Genomic DNA, 17,258 nt, shown 5'->3' on the forward strand with positions numbered 1-17,258 from the left:
TTTTAGTCATTACCTCTTCAAGAGAGACTCTGATTCTCCTTAGTACCCCACTGTTTGAGCAAGGTGCAGTTGTGCAGATTCTCAGTTGTCCAATTCCAAGGAAATATTCCGGATATAAAATTATTATTTTTTGGCATATTTTTTTAAGAAATCATACTTAAAAACAAGTGTAATTTACAAACGAATAGATGTATTAGCTAATGACTTGATGAGAAAGAGATGACTTGCTTGCTCTGCATGTTAACCATAATGTTTACTGTAATGTTTACTGAAATAATTGTAATGTTTATTGTTAGAGTCAAAATGTTTGTTATTTTCATGTTTACTGAATCAGTGTGTAAACATTTACCAACAAATTTACCGACACAATTTCTAACATTCTACTACTGAATAATTTAAACAACCTACTGACACAATTTCTAACATACTGCTACCGAATAATTCAAACAAACTATTTCATGCGACAAATAGTTTCAGCAACAAAAATAAAAAATTTAGGAACAAGCTTTTCTACACTTACATAAGACTAAGAGAGGGGAAGAATATCTGATCAATCGTGGTTTGGTTTGGTTTTTATTTTGTTTAACTTCCTATCATTTAAGGACGTGCATCCATGTGTGTTACAAGTGTATGCATACTTGTGTGTTACAAGTGTATGCGTACTTGTGTGTTACAAGTGTATATGCATACTTGTGTGTGTGTTTACAGGAGGCAGGGTATGTTGGTTACATGCCTCCTTGTGATAGTGCTGATCTGATGCTGATGTTTGAGTGCTACCTCACTGAAATACGATGCTGAAGACACCCAGCACAGCATCACGCCTGGTCACATTATACTGACAACGGGTGAATCAATTGTTGCCATTACCCTTAATGATGAAATTAAGCAGGTAGAACAACTACCATCTTTAAGGACTTTGGTGTGTCCCTGCCTGGGGACCAAACCTGTTGCCTTCCACACCTGGGAGCATTACAGCCAACAGTGAGGTGTTGCCAAGCAAGGCGCTAGGAAATAAAAAGTAGTTAGAAAAAGAAAGAAATATATGTCGCCTCTTACAATACATGCAGGGGGTAACAGCAGGTGTATTCTTTTCTAGATTATTTACCTGCAGGGGTGGTATTGGATCACTGTGAGACATTGAGAGAGGACATTGATATACGATGGTCACTGCGAAGGATTTCTGAATATAATGTATTAATAACAAAGCACAATCTCAAGACCCTTACCTCGATGATGTCCTTGTTTGTGCGACTTTCGTGTGGTTCGTTGTACTCTGTGTACTTGAGGAGGACTTTGTCCATGTCAGTACTCGCGTACTGAAACAACTTGTTGGCACTGTTAAATATGATGAGAGCGATTTCACAGTCACATAACACACTCAACTCGTAGGCTTTCTTCATCAGGCCAAACTTGCGCTTTGTAAATGTCACCTGCAAAACACAAAATTTAAAAATAATTTATCGTGTACATATACATTGGTTGCTGTGTATTGTAATAGAACAATCACATACATTTTTGAAATATAACGACAACCTTTTTGACATGATAAGAAACAACATTTTTCTTTGGTCTGTCCACTCTTATTTATTGAAACTTGTATCAGCTTAGCTTGTTTTATTCTACCGGGAATTTCAGATCCTCTATATTGTTCAATCAGTCTAAAGTCCTTCACCAAGGTCAAACTGGTACTAACATGGTAACACAAAGACTGGTGTCTCCCGTCCCCGACCTACAGGTCAAAAGAAAGATGAGGAAACAGACATACAACATTACAAACAAGTTCCACTAACTGATATTTGATGTAGACCCCAGTAGATTTTACCTTTTTTTTTCAGTACAGTTTGTTATTGGCCAAAAGTAAATTCGTTAGACATATTAAACAGAAGTGTAGAATGGGAAAATGTACTGGAAAAATTAAAATAACCTGGAAAAGATCTGTAGGCGATGAACGCCCTCTTGTCCGTGAAGTCAGTAAACTGATGATGACAATGCTTCTGTTGACAAAATAGCAGTGGTTGACAAAGCAACTTGGTATTGACCTTAAGCTTGGAACCATTTCATACAAACTTATCTCAGGTGTTTTCATATTTTCGTACAAACTGTGACAAAAATCTGTTGAGAAATAAAATTAGCAGAGCCATGTCAATGAATCACAAACATGGTACTTGTGGCACATATGAATGTCTTTTGACTTGTTGTTTGGAGAAGCTTTTAAAACAGTGAATTTCATAGTATTGGCTGTTTGCTTCCAAAACAGTAATTCATAAAATAGCAAATAGCGCAAACATGGCACCAGTCTGATGTGTGTACAAAGTTTAATAGAGATTTGAAATTGTTATGGCCTGTAAAATTCTAGGAATCAGTAAATTTTGTAGTTTTAAGTATCTGTCTCCATGGCAAAAGGAAAAAAACTGAAAAAGAAAACTCCCCAATAGCAAACTGCACAACTAAAGCACCTAGCTTGATATACGTACTCAGCTTTGTACAGAGACACAGAATAGTTTGGAGCGGATGCTGAATGTACAAAAGGATCGACACACTGACGGACGCACAGACAGACGGATCAAGCCCTATACCCCCACTCCCCCCAAATGCATTTCACATGAGATATTTAGCCTCCCAAGATTAATCATGAAATACTTCTAAAATAACACAAACTTTCTGCACAACTATTTTTTGGGAGATTCTTATCACATTGGACTGTCACAAAAAAAAATTGAAATGTATGATTTCCATATGAACAGACAAGGGTGGTTTCTATGGAAACAGACAGCAAATTTTAAGGAAGAATTCCATATAAACAGACATAAGAAGCTATTGAGAACATTTACAGATAAAATAAGTTTATAAGGATGGTTTCCATAGAAACAGACAATGCAATAATGTTCCACTGCAATCTGGTTCAATAAATATGATAAAATATGTTTTTCAACAAAAAGTCAGTTTTTGAAATACTTAAAACGTTTACTTCATTTGATAGGGAATCTAAAATATCTAGTCACTTTGGGGTAATAATAGTTGCAGCATTTCGTTTCCTGTCAATAAGAAAAAAATTCTGCTCAATGCTTAAAGAGAATTCCAGGAATAGACAGTCTTAGATAACATTATGTCGTAAGTTCAGCGTGACTGTGATTTTTGTTGTTTTCATGGTACGTACATTGCCCAATTCACATAACTGTGAACAACCACATTACAGCATTAAAGAGAATTCCAGGAATAGACAGTCTCAGATAACATTATGTCGTAAGTTCAGCGTGACTGTGATTTTTGGTGTTTTCATGGTACATACATTGCCCAATTCACATGACTGTCAACAACCACATTACACCAAAGCATACATATATATTTTTTCAACATAAACACAAATTTGTCTTCTGTATGCAGCCTCACGTTGTGTCCTACACTTGATTGTTAGTATCTGCCTTTGAAAACTGGTTTACAGTATTCCATCTTGATTATGGCTGTCAACAACTTGCTTCAGGCAGTTCTGGCAATTAGCCCTACCGATAGCTTTGATCAGAAACATACTTTTTCATTGTTCTGTACAATCGACAAATAGTAATAACCAAAGAGTGCACTCAGTAGGAGATTATAATGTTAAGACCTTAATTTTCAATTTCAATTTGAATCAATTTAATACATGCAATCTTCATGCTTAATCAAGTAGAAATAAGTTCAGTATTCAAATAAAATTAAAATTTACACAAACATGTGTACAAGCCGGTCGATTATTCTACCATTGATGTAGGCCAGAAGTTCTGATATCGTGACTCCAGATTGCATGCTTTCATAAATAAAACAGAACACCCCACATACTTATATGGCAGTGAATGCCCAGTCAACCAGTTACTGAGCTATCTTATATAATGAGATTTTCTCTTACATGTACATATTCATGTATAGCGAAAACCTCTGTATTTTCCAGGTGTTTCTCAGCACCTTCTGACTGTAAACTACAATGCCAACTTGTACAGGTACGACAACACGCCGACTGTCTGAGACGAAGGAGAGTAATTATAAAAGCTGGATGTTTTGAGACCTATTCACACAATGTGACAAATCAAGTGTGTGCATGTACGCCCTTGAACTACATAGTTAATCACGTGTAAGGTTTCAAGGTTAATCAATATTTTCTAATAAATCACAACTGGCACCTAATCTTTCCTGTTTTTTTGTGAAATAACTAAGGATTATTCTTGAAGCTATCAGCCAATGGGTTTATTTCAAAAGTTGACAAAAATCAAAATCAAAGAAAAGGGTCTTCAGAATATTTTGCCTAAAAGAAAAAATATTTTTTATGTTATTTACCGTGATTTATTTTGTTTTTCCTTTATCTGTTTGGATTCCGAGCTAAGCCATTGGATAATGTTAAAAGGAATGACAAGTATATCCGGATTCCATTACACTTTTTGAGTTGGTTTTAAGATGTTATCGATATGACAGTGCATATCCAGTTCAAAAGAGTTAGTGCAGAATATTTCTTATTCGAAGAATGTACAGGATTTAAAAAATAAAGGACCAAACACTGACATCAATCCGAGTACATAGAGAGAAAAAACATCAAACATTACTCACAAACAGGGAGTTTCCTATCTCAGTAATTTTCAAGGTCAAAAAGAAATCCGAGAAGTCCTGTCTGAAGACTTTAAAGTAAGTTTTTACACCATGTACTGTGGGATGTTTATTTTAATTACTATAGTGAGTTCTTGTTCTCCTAAATACTAAAATTTGCTACCACATATTTGAAAATGTAGTGAGATCTTCTTTCAATAGTTTTGGAAAAAGAGTTAATGTAAATACAGATGGTGTAACCACCCTCAACCCTGTGAGGAACCTCCCCACAGTAGCTGTGGCAATTGCAGCTCTGTAATTTTTTTAAGATCTGAAATGTTATATACTAGACCATCTATATAGTCCTATATATAAAATTTCAAAATCCATGGTTCTATTAATATTTCAAAATAACAGCAATTAATCAGATATTTGAGCTAGGGTTCCCTCAGTTACTCCCCAGCCCAGCTACTATGGTAAGATATTGTATACAACTGGAACCTATAGCCTACAACCTAAGATCCTCCCCAACCCAGCTACTCTTCACTCATCTACCCCATACCCTAACTCCAAGCTTCCCCACACCGCCTAGCTACCCCTGCCCCTGCTACTCCCCACCCAAGCTACCTCCCCACCCAAGCTACCTACCTACCCTAGCTATACTCTCCACCCCTGCTACTCCCCACCCTAGCTACCTCCCCACCCCAGCTAATCCCCGCCCCAGCTATTCTCCGCCCTAGCTACTCCCCACCCTAGCTACCTTCCCACCCCAGCTACTCCCCACCCCAGCTACTCCCCACCCTAGCTTATCCCCGGCCCCAGGTACTCCTCGCCCTAGCTAACTCCCCAACCCAGCTACCCCCTACCCCACTTACCCCGCATCCCAGCTCCTTCCCCCCACACCCAAGATAGCCCCAACCCGTCCCAGCTAATTCCAACCCCAGCTACCCCTTCCCCAGCTACTCCTTATCCTAGCTACCTCCCCGCCCCAGCTAATCCCAACCCTCAGCTAGCTACCTCCTCCCCAGCTACTCCTTACCCTAGCTACCTTCCCGCCCCAGCTAATCCCAACCCCAGCAATCCCCTGCCCAGCTACCCCCCACCCAGCTACTCCCCACTCTTGCTACCTCCGCTCCCAGCTACCCCCTACATATAGCTACCTCCCCACCCCAGCTACCCTCCAGCCCCTCACACCAGCTACCAGCTCCCCTGCTGCTCCCTCTCCCCCAGCTTCTACTGTACGGTATACACTAACTGTTACCTATATACCACTTTGTTACACACAGTACACACAATAACATAATCTACTATATATATGTCAGTCAGTAGGATGATTTAGACAGTTATACATAGTACAGATATCAAAATAGATTTATTTCTGTAATACCTTCTATTTGTAGCAATGCTATTCACAGTCTAATGAAGGGTGTGAATGGATATTTTTGATACACCTGAGTCCTGAACTCAGTTGTACTTATGGCTGGAATTCTCATAGTGGCTTTGACCTTGTGTGCATTTAAGATATTACACCTTTGCAAAAGTAAATCAATCATCTTTTAAATGAACTATTATTTGGATGCATTGTGAGACCAGAGAAAATGGATGACTCTGCACCGACAGACACAAGAAATGTTGATGCCCCCAGTACCAGTGGACAAGGATCACTCTATTCTGTGGTGTGTTGTCTAAACTACACAGATAATGTCCTTCTCTGCACACAGACACAAGGTCAATATTGTATGATTTTATGGATTATATTCCACCAACTTGTCAACCTTCCAACCTGCTATTGACATGGATATCATGTGGCCTTTACTCCCCTAGGCCATTCACAGAACTACCATCGTTTATCAGAGGTGACTGAACCAACAGCCATTTACAGAACTACCATCATTTATCAGAACCACACAAAACCAACAGCCATTCATAGTACTTTCATCATTTATCAGAACCACACTAAACCAACAGCCATTGATAGTACTTTCATCATTTATCAGAACCACACTAAACCAACAGCCATTCATAGTACTTTCATCATTTATCAGAACCAGTAGAAAACTGGTGTGCATAACTGCAACTACATTTAAATAAATTACAGATTCATCCTTTTTTCTCTCTAAAATGTAGTAGTTGGATTATAGTGATTACAAAGAGGACAAATAGACACTGTTGACTGACAGGCACACATATCAATCTCTTCTGCTGCTAACACATACATCAACTGTTCAACTCGCCCCACACAGCAACTCCTTCTACTGCTAACATACCCCATCCATAGCAATCCCTTCTTCTGCTAACATACCCCATCCATAGCAATCCCTTCTACTGCTAACATACCCCATCCATAGCAATCCCTTCTACTGCTAACATACCCCATCCATAGCAATCCCTTCTACTGCTAACATACCCCATCCATAGCAATCCCTTCTACTGCTAACATACCCCATCCATAGCAATCCCTTCTACTGCTAACATACCCCATCCATAGCAATCCCTTCTTCTGCTAAGATACCCCATCCATAGCAATCCCTTCTTCTGCTAAGATACCCCATCCATAGCAATCCCTTCTTCTGCTAACATACAGTCGTAATAATTTGAGGACGGCTTTTTGTCATACATTACACAATGTAATAATTTTTTATGACATCAGAATTATTAGCTTTAACACAAATCAAATGTAAGTTAAAGGTGTTGAACGGGGAGTAAAACAGGCATGGCGTGTGCTGGGCAGATACAGGCACGGCAGCGTATGCTGGGCAGATACAGTGCTGGGCAGATACAGGCACGGCAGCGTGTGCTGGGCAGATACAGTGCTGGACAGATACAGGCACGTCAGCGTGTGCTGGGCAGATACAGTGCTGGGCAGATACAGGCACGGCAGCGTTTGCTGGGCAGATACAGTGCTGGGCAGATACAGGCATGGCAGCGTGTGCTGGGCAGATACAGGTGGACATGGGTTGGTTTGGGATAAGGACCTATAATGTAATGGTAGCAGTATCACACATGCTAAACAACCGACATCACAAGCTAGGATGTGATAAAGGATGATGTGCTGTATGAACTGCCAACCATATGTAATAGAAATAAAACTGGGATCTGACACAGGAGAAACATAAAACTGGGATCTGACACAGGAGAAACATAAAACTGGGATCTGACACAGGAGAAACATAAAACTGGGATCTGACACAGGAGAAACATAAAACTGGGATCTGACACAGGAGAAACATAAAACTGGGATCTGACACAGGAGAAACATTACTGGATGGTTCCCAGCCCTTGAGTCAATATTTTGCAATTTCTCTATCTCTGCTGTAAATCACTGGGAATGAATAGCATTGCAGTCCAAATGTCAGAACACCCATCATCTCCAGTTACAGGGACCTTGGTTCAAATCCTAGTCTAGCCTATTACATTTTAATCTCCAGACAGATTAGGCTGATGCCTGCATATACTGTATGTAACGATAAGGGGTGCAAAGGTGACAGAAACGTCTGCACAATCAATACGCTGAAGCCTCCAGCACCAGTCCTACGCCTCCCAACTCTAACACAACAATATCACATTCTTCAACTTGGCCTTTTTTAACGAAAACTGACATCACTATTTGAGTTTAGACATACATAGAGCCCTTTGCTTACACAGCTTATAACAGTGTTTATTGGACATCATTGTGACGTCATTGCTACATTGAGTGACAGAAACCACAGCAACCTTACATGCGGGACCAGTATATGTCAGCGGCTACCTCCATGGCAATGACTGTCTGCCTGATCTCCACCATTTCCATTTTAATTTCATTGATATTGACACAGAATGCATTAACACTGGTTTGTTAATATAATACTGTGGTTGACAATAGCGGCCTCCAGTTTGCTATACATAGTGGTCTCATTCTTGACACTGTCTGTTCTTTGGACTGCAAAATCACATGAATCTAAACTTCTGTTTTTTATAATAAGACTTTAAAGAGTATATGCAATTCAATTCAATGAATTCCATATATACAACAATGCTATTTCTGTTTCATATTTGAAAATAAAAGTCAACCAGAACATGTTTAAATTCAAAATGTGTCACCCACAAGTCTTCAACCTCAATGACTCTTAAAGGTCCAGAATGGTTGAATTATTTATAAGTTATCTTTGTTTTCTAAAAATATAACATTAATATGACATTGAATATTCCTGTAAAAACTAAGGTAACATTTGCATGCAGGCTGCTATTTTTTTAGAATGATTAAACTAACTTGGGCTGAACAGGTTGATTTCAACAAAAGCTTGTTAATGACAATACAGAGATTGACAGAGAGGGATATATAGAGACTGGTACACAGGGAACATCTCAGACAGACAGGGATATAGAGACTGGTACACAGGGAACATCTCAGACAGACAGGGATATAGAGACTGGTACACAGGGAGCATCTCAGACAGACAGAGATATAGAGATTGGTACACAGGGAACATCTCAGACAGACAGAGATAAAGAGATTGGTATACAGGGAACATCTCAGACAGACAGAGATATAGAGACTGGTACACAGGGAACATCTCAGACAGACAGGGATATAGAGGCTGGTACACAGGGAACATCATAGATAGACAGAGATAAAGAGACTGGTACACAGGGAACATCATAGATAGAGATATAGAGACTGGTACACAGGGAACATCATAGATAGAGATGTAGAGACTGGTTGGTACACAGGGAACATCATAGATAGAGATATAGAGACTGGTTGGTACACAGGGAACATCATAGATAGACAGGGATATAGAGACTGGTACACAGGGAACATCTTAGATAGACAGAGATATAGAGACTGGTACACAGGGAACATCTCCGACAAAGATATAGAGACTCATACACAGTTACATTTCAGGGATGGAAATACAGAGATTACCCTATTTACAGAGCTTTGTCAGCAAAAGTGAGAGTTGACACATGTGACCTTGGGACATGTAGGACCTTGACCGTAGGACACAATGATATCTGTGGAGGTGTACCGAGTAAACTATGTCCCCTAGATAAACTAGCTAATTAATTATTCCACTCGTTGAAGCGGAACTCTTTAGATAGCGTAACTTGTTGGAGGTATATAGGTAAAGGTAGGGTGGCTAATTAAATCATATCAAACAATTAGAATTTGTGACTTGTATAAAGCAGTGTACTGGGTGCCACCCTGATAGGCAATCAACGGTCTCCATAACAAGTCTGAACCTCAGGTCTTAAGACAAATCAGCGGAGTTTCAAACTCCAATGAGATGAACACCTGCATATCAGGTATACAATAATCTGCTGAAGTAGGAATCCATAGGCATTCAAGTATAGAAACATAATGATCTGTTGTAACTAGTGTTGTAACAGTACAGGGTGTCAGTTACTTAAAGTGGGGCGTCAAGAAGTGGTGAACTGGTGCTCTGGTGTTTGGCTCAAGTACTCAGTAATAATATATATGTATATATTAGTGGGTTGTATTTATAGCTATAGACATTTGTTCTGTCATGTATAGAAGTTATTTAAGAATGAAACAACAGAAATACATACCAATATATATCTGCTGTTCATATGTTGTTGGTTTTTGTAACCAATTTGTTCTACTCAAATATTTAAGCTAGAGACTATTTTTGAATCGAGAGCTAAGGAGAGTTTTTGTAAGAGGACAGATACTTTGATATGATGGATGGTAGGACAGAAAGTCTAATATGATGGATGGTAGTACAGACAGTCTGATATGGTGGATGGTAGTACAGACAGTCTGATATGGTGGATGGTAGTACAGACAGTCTGATATGGTGGATGGTAGTACAGACAGTCTGATATGGTGAATGGTAGTACAGACAGTTTGATATGGTGGATGGTAGGACAGATACTTTGATATGGTGGATGGTAGTACAGACAGTCTGATATGGTGGATGGTAGCACAGACAGTCTGATATGGTTGATTGTTTTGGATTATAGAGTCCTAAATCAAACCAGTCTAGGTTAACCAGGCCACAGATACAGGATTGTTTTCTCCATGCCATATAACCTTTCCATTCATCTTGCATCATAATAATCAAAGACTTTTCAGTCTCATATCCGATGGTGCTGAGAAGCCATGTTATTTCTGCAGATACCCAAAGAAGTAATCATTAAAAATATGATTTGTGAATGAAGATGTTTGACTAGAAGATGTCCTGCTGCAGGTGTTTGCTAGGCACAGGTTTAATGGCATGCTTCTCCTCCCTGCAGTATGATTTGATATCTACAATCAATGGGTGGCCATCAAAAGTTGATGTGGCAATCAGATTTTGATCACTGGTATTACAAGCAGAAGCTGCAGGTTATACGCAAGCTCTATCTTTAACTAATGTCAGGCTGATGCAGAAAGACTCCCTTTTACCTTGAGTAGAGAAGTGTAATTGTGTTTTCCAACCTGCGAGTTTCTCTGTACTGGATTCAACCTCACGTGACCTTGTGTTCGGACACAATTCCCATGACACTGGATTCTTATCAGGAAATCGAGATAGTAGTCGATTGTTGGATAGAGTGCATAATCAATAAATCCACAGTTGATCAAGTGCTTTAGGTAAGAAATAATTATAAACAAACGATGTAGTGAAACTGATAGTGAAGTCTCTCAGGTTTTTTTGACCATTTCTCTGACCAGTTGAATCAAACTGTAAATCTACACATAGTTGTAGAAAAGGAAGTTAACTCTAGATCAAGTTGGTCAAACCTAGCCACGGTCAAGACAGTTACCGTAAATCTAGATCTAAGATATGCGTCTCCTTGAATATCAGGAGTTTGTGTGATTATTTCAAATTCAAAATAGACATAGGACATAAAAGAAAAATGATCAAGCTTAAGGTTGATAGGTGAAAGTAAGATGAAGATCAAAGTAGAAATGTTTAAAGCTAAATACAAAAAAAAAAGAAGTTGAAATGTCAAATTATGAAATGATCACAGTTAAAACAGACAACACAAGGGTCAAAGCAGACATGAAGTTCAAATTAGACATGATCAAGGTCAAAATAACATGACCAAGGTCAAGTTACACATGATCAATGTCAAAGCAACATGACCAAGGTCAAAGTAAACATGCTCAAGGTTAGAGCAAACGTAATCAAGGTCAAAACAGGAATGATCAAGGTTAAAGCACACATGATCAGAGTCAAAGCAGTCAAGGTCATGCAAGTTCAAAGCAAACATTATCGTGGTCAAAGCAGACATGATCAAGGTCAAAGCAAACATGATCTAGGTCAAATGATGTGTCAAGCTTTAAAACAGAAGCCAAATGTTATGTGTACTGCACTCCAGCCTTGTCATTAGATGTCTGAATACCACTCCAGCCTTGTCATTAGATATCTGAATACCACTCCAGCCTTGTCATTAAATGTCTGAATACCACTCCATTATTTAACCTTAATTCTGTCTGTGCAAATAACAAATATTTATTTGATGTATGTAGCACACTTTCAAAGACACAGGATTTTGTTCCACAAATAAACAGTGACAGTGTGCAGTGATGTACCACATCTCTGTGTTACAGAACAAAAACAGCTTCCCTACACATTATCTATAAAACGTAACATCTTTTCATTTTCAGACTTGATTAACAGAAAATAAATCTTCAATAGATGACTTAGTTTCCAAAGTTTCTAAATTAATTACCTTTTTCCTGTCTTAAATGTTATTTTAGCATTCAACAATTTGTCAACAATTCAACGTCATTTGTTATTATTAAATTTTGGATTGTAAAGAACTGAAGAGCGATGACATTTCAAAATGTTGTTCACTCAACTTGCATAGTTAAAGACAAGTATGAAATGAAATAAAGATACGATTATTTTTTACTAATAACAGCTGCTATAGCAAACATTGTGTTCATCTCCTGAAAAAAAATGGAATTTGGATGGGAAATATACAAGCATGCCTAAATGTAAAATGTTGGTTTGTCAAAAGTCTCGGGTAACTCATCCTCTAGTTAGTTTTAGTTGAAAATGACAATGAAATATATAGTTTAAGCTTATTATAACCTTACTGCTCTGTCTTACTATCTAAGTACTTGTTAGTCATTATTCTTCTCCTGTCCACGCAGTAAGGCTTGTCTCTTGATCATCAAATTCGAAATAACTTATGCTCAATCATAAAATAATGATTCCTGTCCTCCAGGTTAGTTGAAAATCAACTTTTAATGTATATTCAAAATTAAACAATGTTAAGTAATTCTTACCTGCCGGTTCCGTTCGTCGCCAATGCGGGATATTTGGATTTTTTTGCGCCCCATCCTGACCTTTTCCACCCCACTCCCACTGTTGCTGCGTTCCTGAGCCACTATTGACGTTTCTCCGACAGAACTTACAATCCTGAAAATACACAACAAAACAGGCTGCTGTAGGAATTAATCAAAAGAGCGTGCATTTCTGAAACATACAGATTTATGGAAAGACGTGTACCAATCCTGCTGCAGGTTGCCCTAACAACGACGACTAGAATGTACCTATGGATACATGCTCCTTTACATGTCTGGCATGAAAGATACATATGATCTTTCCAACCTCATCAAACTGTTATATGAAAAACTGTTGAATGTTATTGTGAGGTGAAATAAGGTAATAGGAGGGTCAACCAATCTGTAACCCTGACAGCTATAGTTATCCCAGTCTATCACACTGTATAGTGGTCTGGGGGAATTACTACATCGGCTTTGTAATGACGTATGTTCATTCCAAAGTATAAGATAATACTGTATGAACATTTTACATTATCAGCACTTTGACGTTACAAGGATGTCATATCATATATCCTAAACCACATACATGTATCCACTAAAAACAGGATGTCACATGACAATTTTTCAAACCACATATGTGTCCACTGAAATTACCAGGATATCATATATTTCTGAAACGACACGTCCAGTAAAATTACCAGGACATCATATGACATCCAAACCATACATATATGTCAAATAAAATAGATTTAGTTAAACAATGGTCCAGACGTTAAATACTATGAGAAACCTTGGAATAACCTGTGGATACAGCTCTTACATGGCTCTGAAGTACTGAATATTGACATCATGTTTCTCCCTGTTGTTACACACACCCACACATACTCAAAGTGCTCATGTTTTTATCAGTCAAAATACGATACATTGTCAATCTCCTATTCCAAAGGAAGTCTTCTCCACAGATATCGCAGCGAAACAGCCCTGTCAACATGGTAATTATGGCTATACAGCTGCCGGAGGGTTTCCAATATACAGAGAATCACTGACATTAACTCACAACTCTGTTAATTTAACCTGGACAGGGTTTATTAGCTTGACAAAATGACAAGATTGAATTAAATTCTTTATTAACCTTGAACTTTCCTTTGTTAAGCTTTGTGTAATTTTGATTTCTGCAGTATCAAAACAAACAGGGAGTGAAAATGGAGCCTCCCATTCTGTCAACATAGGTAATCCTGGTGGTCCCTGATTTCTTGTCTGATGGATTTCATAAAGAGGTATCGCTACACAGAACTGGTCAACAAAGCCTGACCAACAACTCCAGGGACCCTCACTGGTCATCACAGCCCGACTAACAACTCCAGGGACCATCACTGATCATCACAGCCTGACCAACACCTCCAGGGACCATCATTGATCATCACAGCCTGACCAACAACCCCAGAGACCCGCACTGGTCATCACAGCCCGACCAACAACTCCAGGGACCCTCACTGATCATCACAGCCTGACCAACAACTCCAGGGCCCCTCACTGGTCATCACAGCCTGACCAACAACTCCAGGGACCTTCACTGGTCATCACAGCCGGACCAACAACTCCAGGGACCCTCACTGGTCATCTCAGTCTGACCAACAACTCCAGGGACCCTCACTGGTCATCTCAGTCTGACCAACAACTCCAGGGACCCTCACTGGTCATCACAGCCCGACTAACAACTCCAGGGACCATCACTGATCATCACAGTCTGACCAACAACTCCAGGGACCATCACTGATCATCACAGTCTGACCAACAACTCCAGGGACCCGCACTGGTCATCACAGTCTGACCAACAACTCCAGAGACCCTCACTGGTCATCACAGCCTGACCAACAACTCCAGAGCCCCTCACTGGTCATCACAGTCTGACCAACAACTCCAGAGACCCTCACTGGTCATCACAGTCTGACCAACAACGCCAGGGACCCTCACTGGTCATCACAGCCCGACCAACAGCTCCAGAGCCCCGCACTGGTCATCAAAGCCTGACCAACAACTCCAGGGACCCTCACTGGTCATCACAGCCCGACCAACAACCCCAGGGACCCTCACTGGTCATCACAGTCTGACCAACAACTCCAGGGCCCATCACTGGTCATCACAGCACGACCAACAACTCCAGGGACCATCATTGATCATCACAGCCCGACCAACAACCCCAGAGACCCTCACTGGTCATCACAGTCTGACCAACAACGCCAGGGACCCTCACTGGTCATCACAGTCTGACCAACAACTCCAGGGCCCATCACTGGTCATCACAGCACGACCAACAACTCCAGGGACCATCATTGATCATCACAGCCTGACCAACACCCCCAGAGACCCTCACTGGTCATCACAGCCCGACCAACAAATCCAGGGACCATCACTGATCATCACAGCCTGACCAACAACTCCAGAGACCCTCCCTGGTCATCACAGCCTGACCAACAACTCCAGGGACCATCACTGATCATCACAGCCTGACCAACAACTCCAGGGACCATCATTGATCATCACAGCCTGACCAACAACCCCAGAGACCCTCACTGGTCATCACAGTCTGACCAACAACTCCAGGGACCATCACTGATCATCACAGTCTGACCAACAACTCCAGGGACCCTCACTGGTCATCACAGTCTGACCAACAACTCCAGGGACCACATTTTCTATACATGTTCATTCACACACACCTGGGACACAACTACCTACATTTACATGCACAGGTGTAAAGTGTTGATAATTAAAGTGATTGTATTTGTGTCCAAAGTCAGGGAACATAAGAAGAAAGTGAATTATACATATGCTGAATAAGTACACAATTAAGTACACTAAGTACAAGTGACCAGAAATAAGGACATATTCGTTAAAGCCTCTTGGTTGTGACTTTACTTGTAGATAAAGCACTTGTGTATTACAGAACTATAAGGTAGGGCACTTCACATTCTCACTAATAGTACACAGTACTTATACAATTACTTAATCCTCTGAGCTAAAGATCCCATTCTATAGTATATAATTCTTCTCTCGCCACACAACTATGTTAGGTATGTACCATCTTGTCTGCTGTTTCTAAGGTCATGACCTTCGATCAACTTTAAAAAATTGCCCAATTTAACAAATTCGGACACAAACAGACCATTAGTATTTAACATGAGTTTTCTCCTTATCATCCTTACATTCAAGCAGAACAATCACACCTACTATTAGTTTTTACCACAAGTATATAATAATGGCCTTCTATATGTAGAAACAAATTAGCTCTCTGATTCCATGTTGATCTACGAATCTGATGCCGGAGCACAGAGGTCCTGTTTTCACACATACTTCGGTAGTTGTGATCAGTTGTTCACATCAATGGTTGAAGCTGGGAGATGTTGTGGATGCTGGTAGATACGCCCTACATCGCAGAAAATCCAGTGCTACTAGATGACAACTAACAAGGCGATAAGGAAATTCTCTCCCATCGCAAGCCATGGACACAAATGTGTCCCCGCAATATTTATGACAACTCGTTCGAAAGGATCGGTATCAAATTATGAAAACACAGTGCACAGACATTTTTCAAATATACTGTTCATCATCAAAAACAAAATGATAAACATGAAATTACAATGTATACATTCATGATTAGCATCAGAACATACACATTAACCTTGTAATCAAAAATATTCATCATTATCAGTAACATCAGAATCCTAATGCATGGTAACACGTTGTTATAAATGATACACCCATAAATATAAAATACAGCAAAATAAGGTTTCAATGGCTTTTCTCATGATTTTTAAATACCACATTTCATTTTAATGCTAAGGATACAATTTGGAGGATTTTTCCCCCATTTTTAGAGGATTTTTTTTCCCATGTGCAACACAAGCAAGAAATAAGATTTCTATAGGTAATCTGTCCAAGTCTGGAAATGTCTCGACAGAGATTTTAGTCGTGTAAAGTGTGCTGCACAATACCAAGGATTAACTCCCAAAGTGATATCTCAAAGACATGCCCCTGTATCTCCCCACAGACACTATTCCATTCCTACCAACCACATGATTTATGATCAACTTTTGTTCCATCAAATATCAGTTTTGTTTAAAATTACTTCGATAGGATACATAATCCTTGCTCATTAGCTAAGAAATAACAGTCTACACTTGACCAATCAGAAAGTAGATTACATTATCATTTATGGGTAGGTTATTTATGACTAATAATACAACCCATGTCTGCACGCACTCTTCAATTATCATACTTTTTAAAATTTCTATGGGGCAGATTGCACATGCTCAGAATTAAAAGCAAAAATAAAATGTGTGTATGTACACCCTAGGGAAAAATTAACACTCGTAAATGGCATCTTTCAGATTATAAAATTATCAGATCTTAGAAAATAGGAATAGTTTATCAAATTCACTGGCTGAAAATGCTCAATTTTAGGGTCCAAAATTGGTAGCATCCC

At 39.4% G+C, this 17,258-nt stretch overlaps 1 protein-coding gene across 4 annotated transcripts in view; it reads right to left on the reverse strand.

Annotated features, from left to right (window-relative positions):
* Positions 1-17,258, reverse strand: part of LOC110453735 (myocyte-specific enhancer factor 2C-like) — a 124,437-nt gene that overhangs the window by 22,631 nt on the left and 84,548 nt on the right. For 3 of the 4 annotated variants that reach the window (XM_021502862.1, XM_021502871.1, XM_021502853.1), the window contains 2 exons: positions 12,773-12,905; positions 1,227-1,430 (listed from right to left, as the gene is read on the reverse strand). In XM_021502862.1, coding sequence (XP_021358537.1) covers positions 1,227-1,430; positions 12,773-12,826 — 258 coding nt within the window. In that variant the 5' untranslated portion in view covers positions 12,827-12,905. Of the gene's footprint in view, positions 1-1,226; positions 1,431-12,772; positions 12,906-13,039; positions 13,250-17,258 lie in introns of those variants that run through there. The other variant, XM_021502844.1, reaches the window with a different exon arrangement.

The sequence above is a fragment of the Mizuhopecten yessoensis genome, unplaced genomic scaffold, assembly GCF_002113885.1.
Source record: "Mizuhopecten yessoensis strain PY_sf001 unplaced genomic scaffold, ASM211388v2 scaffold893, whole genome shotgun sequence".
NCBI lineage: Eukaryota > Metazoa > Mollusca > Bivalvia > Pectinida > Pectinidae > Mizuhopecten > Mizuhopecten yessoensis.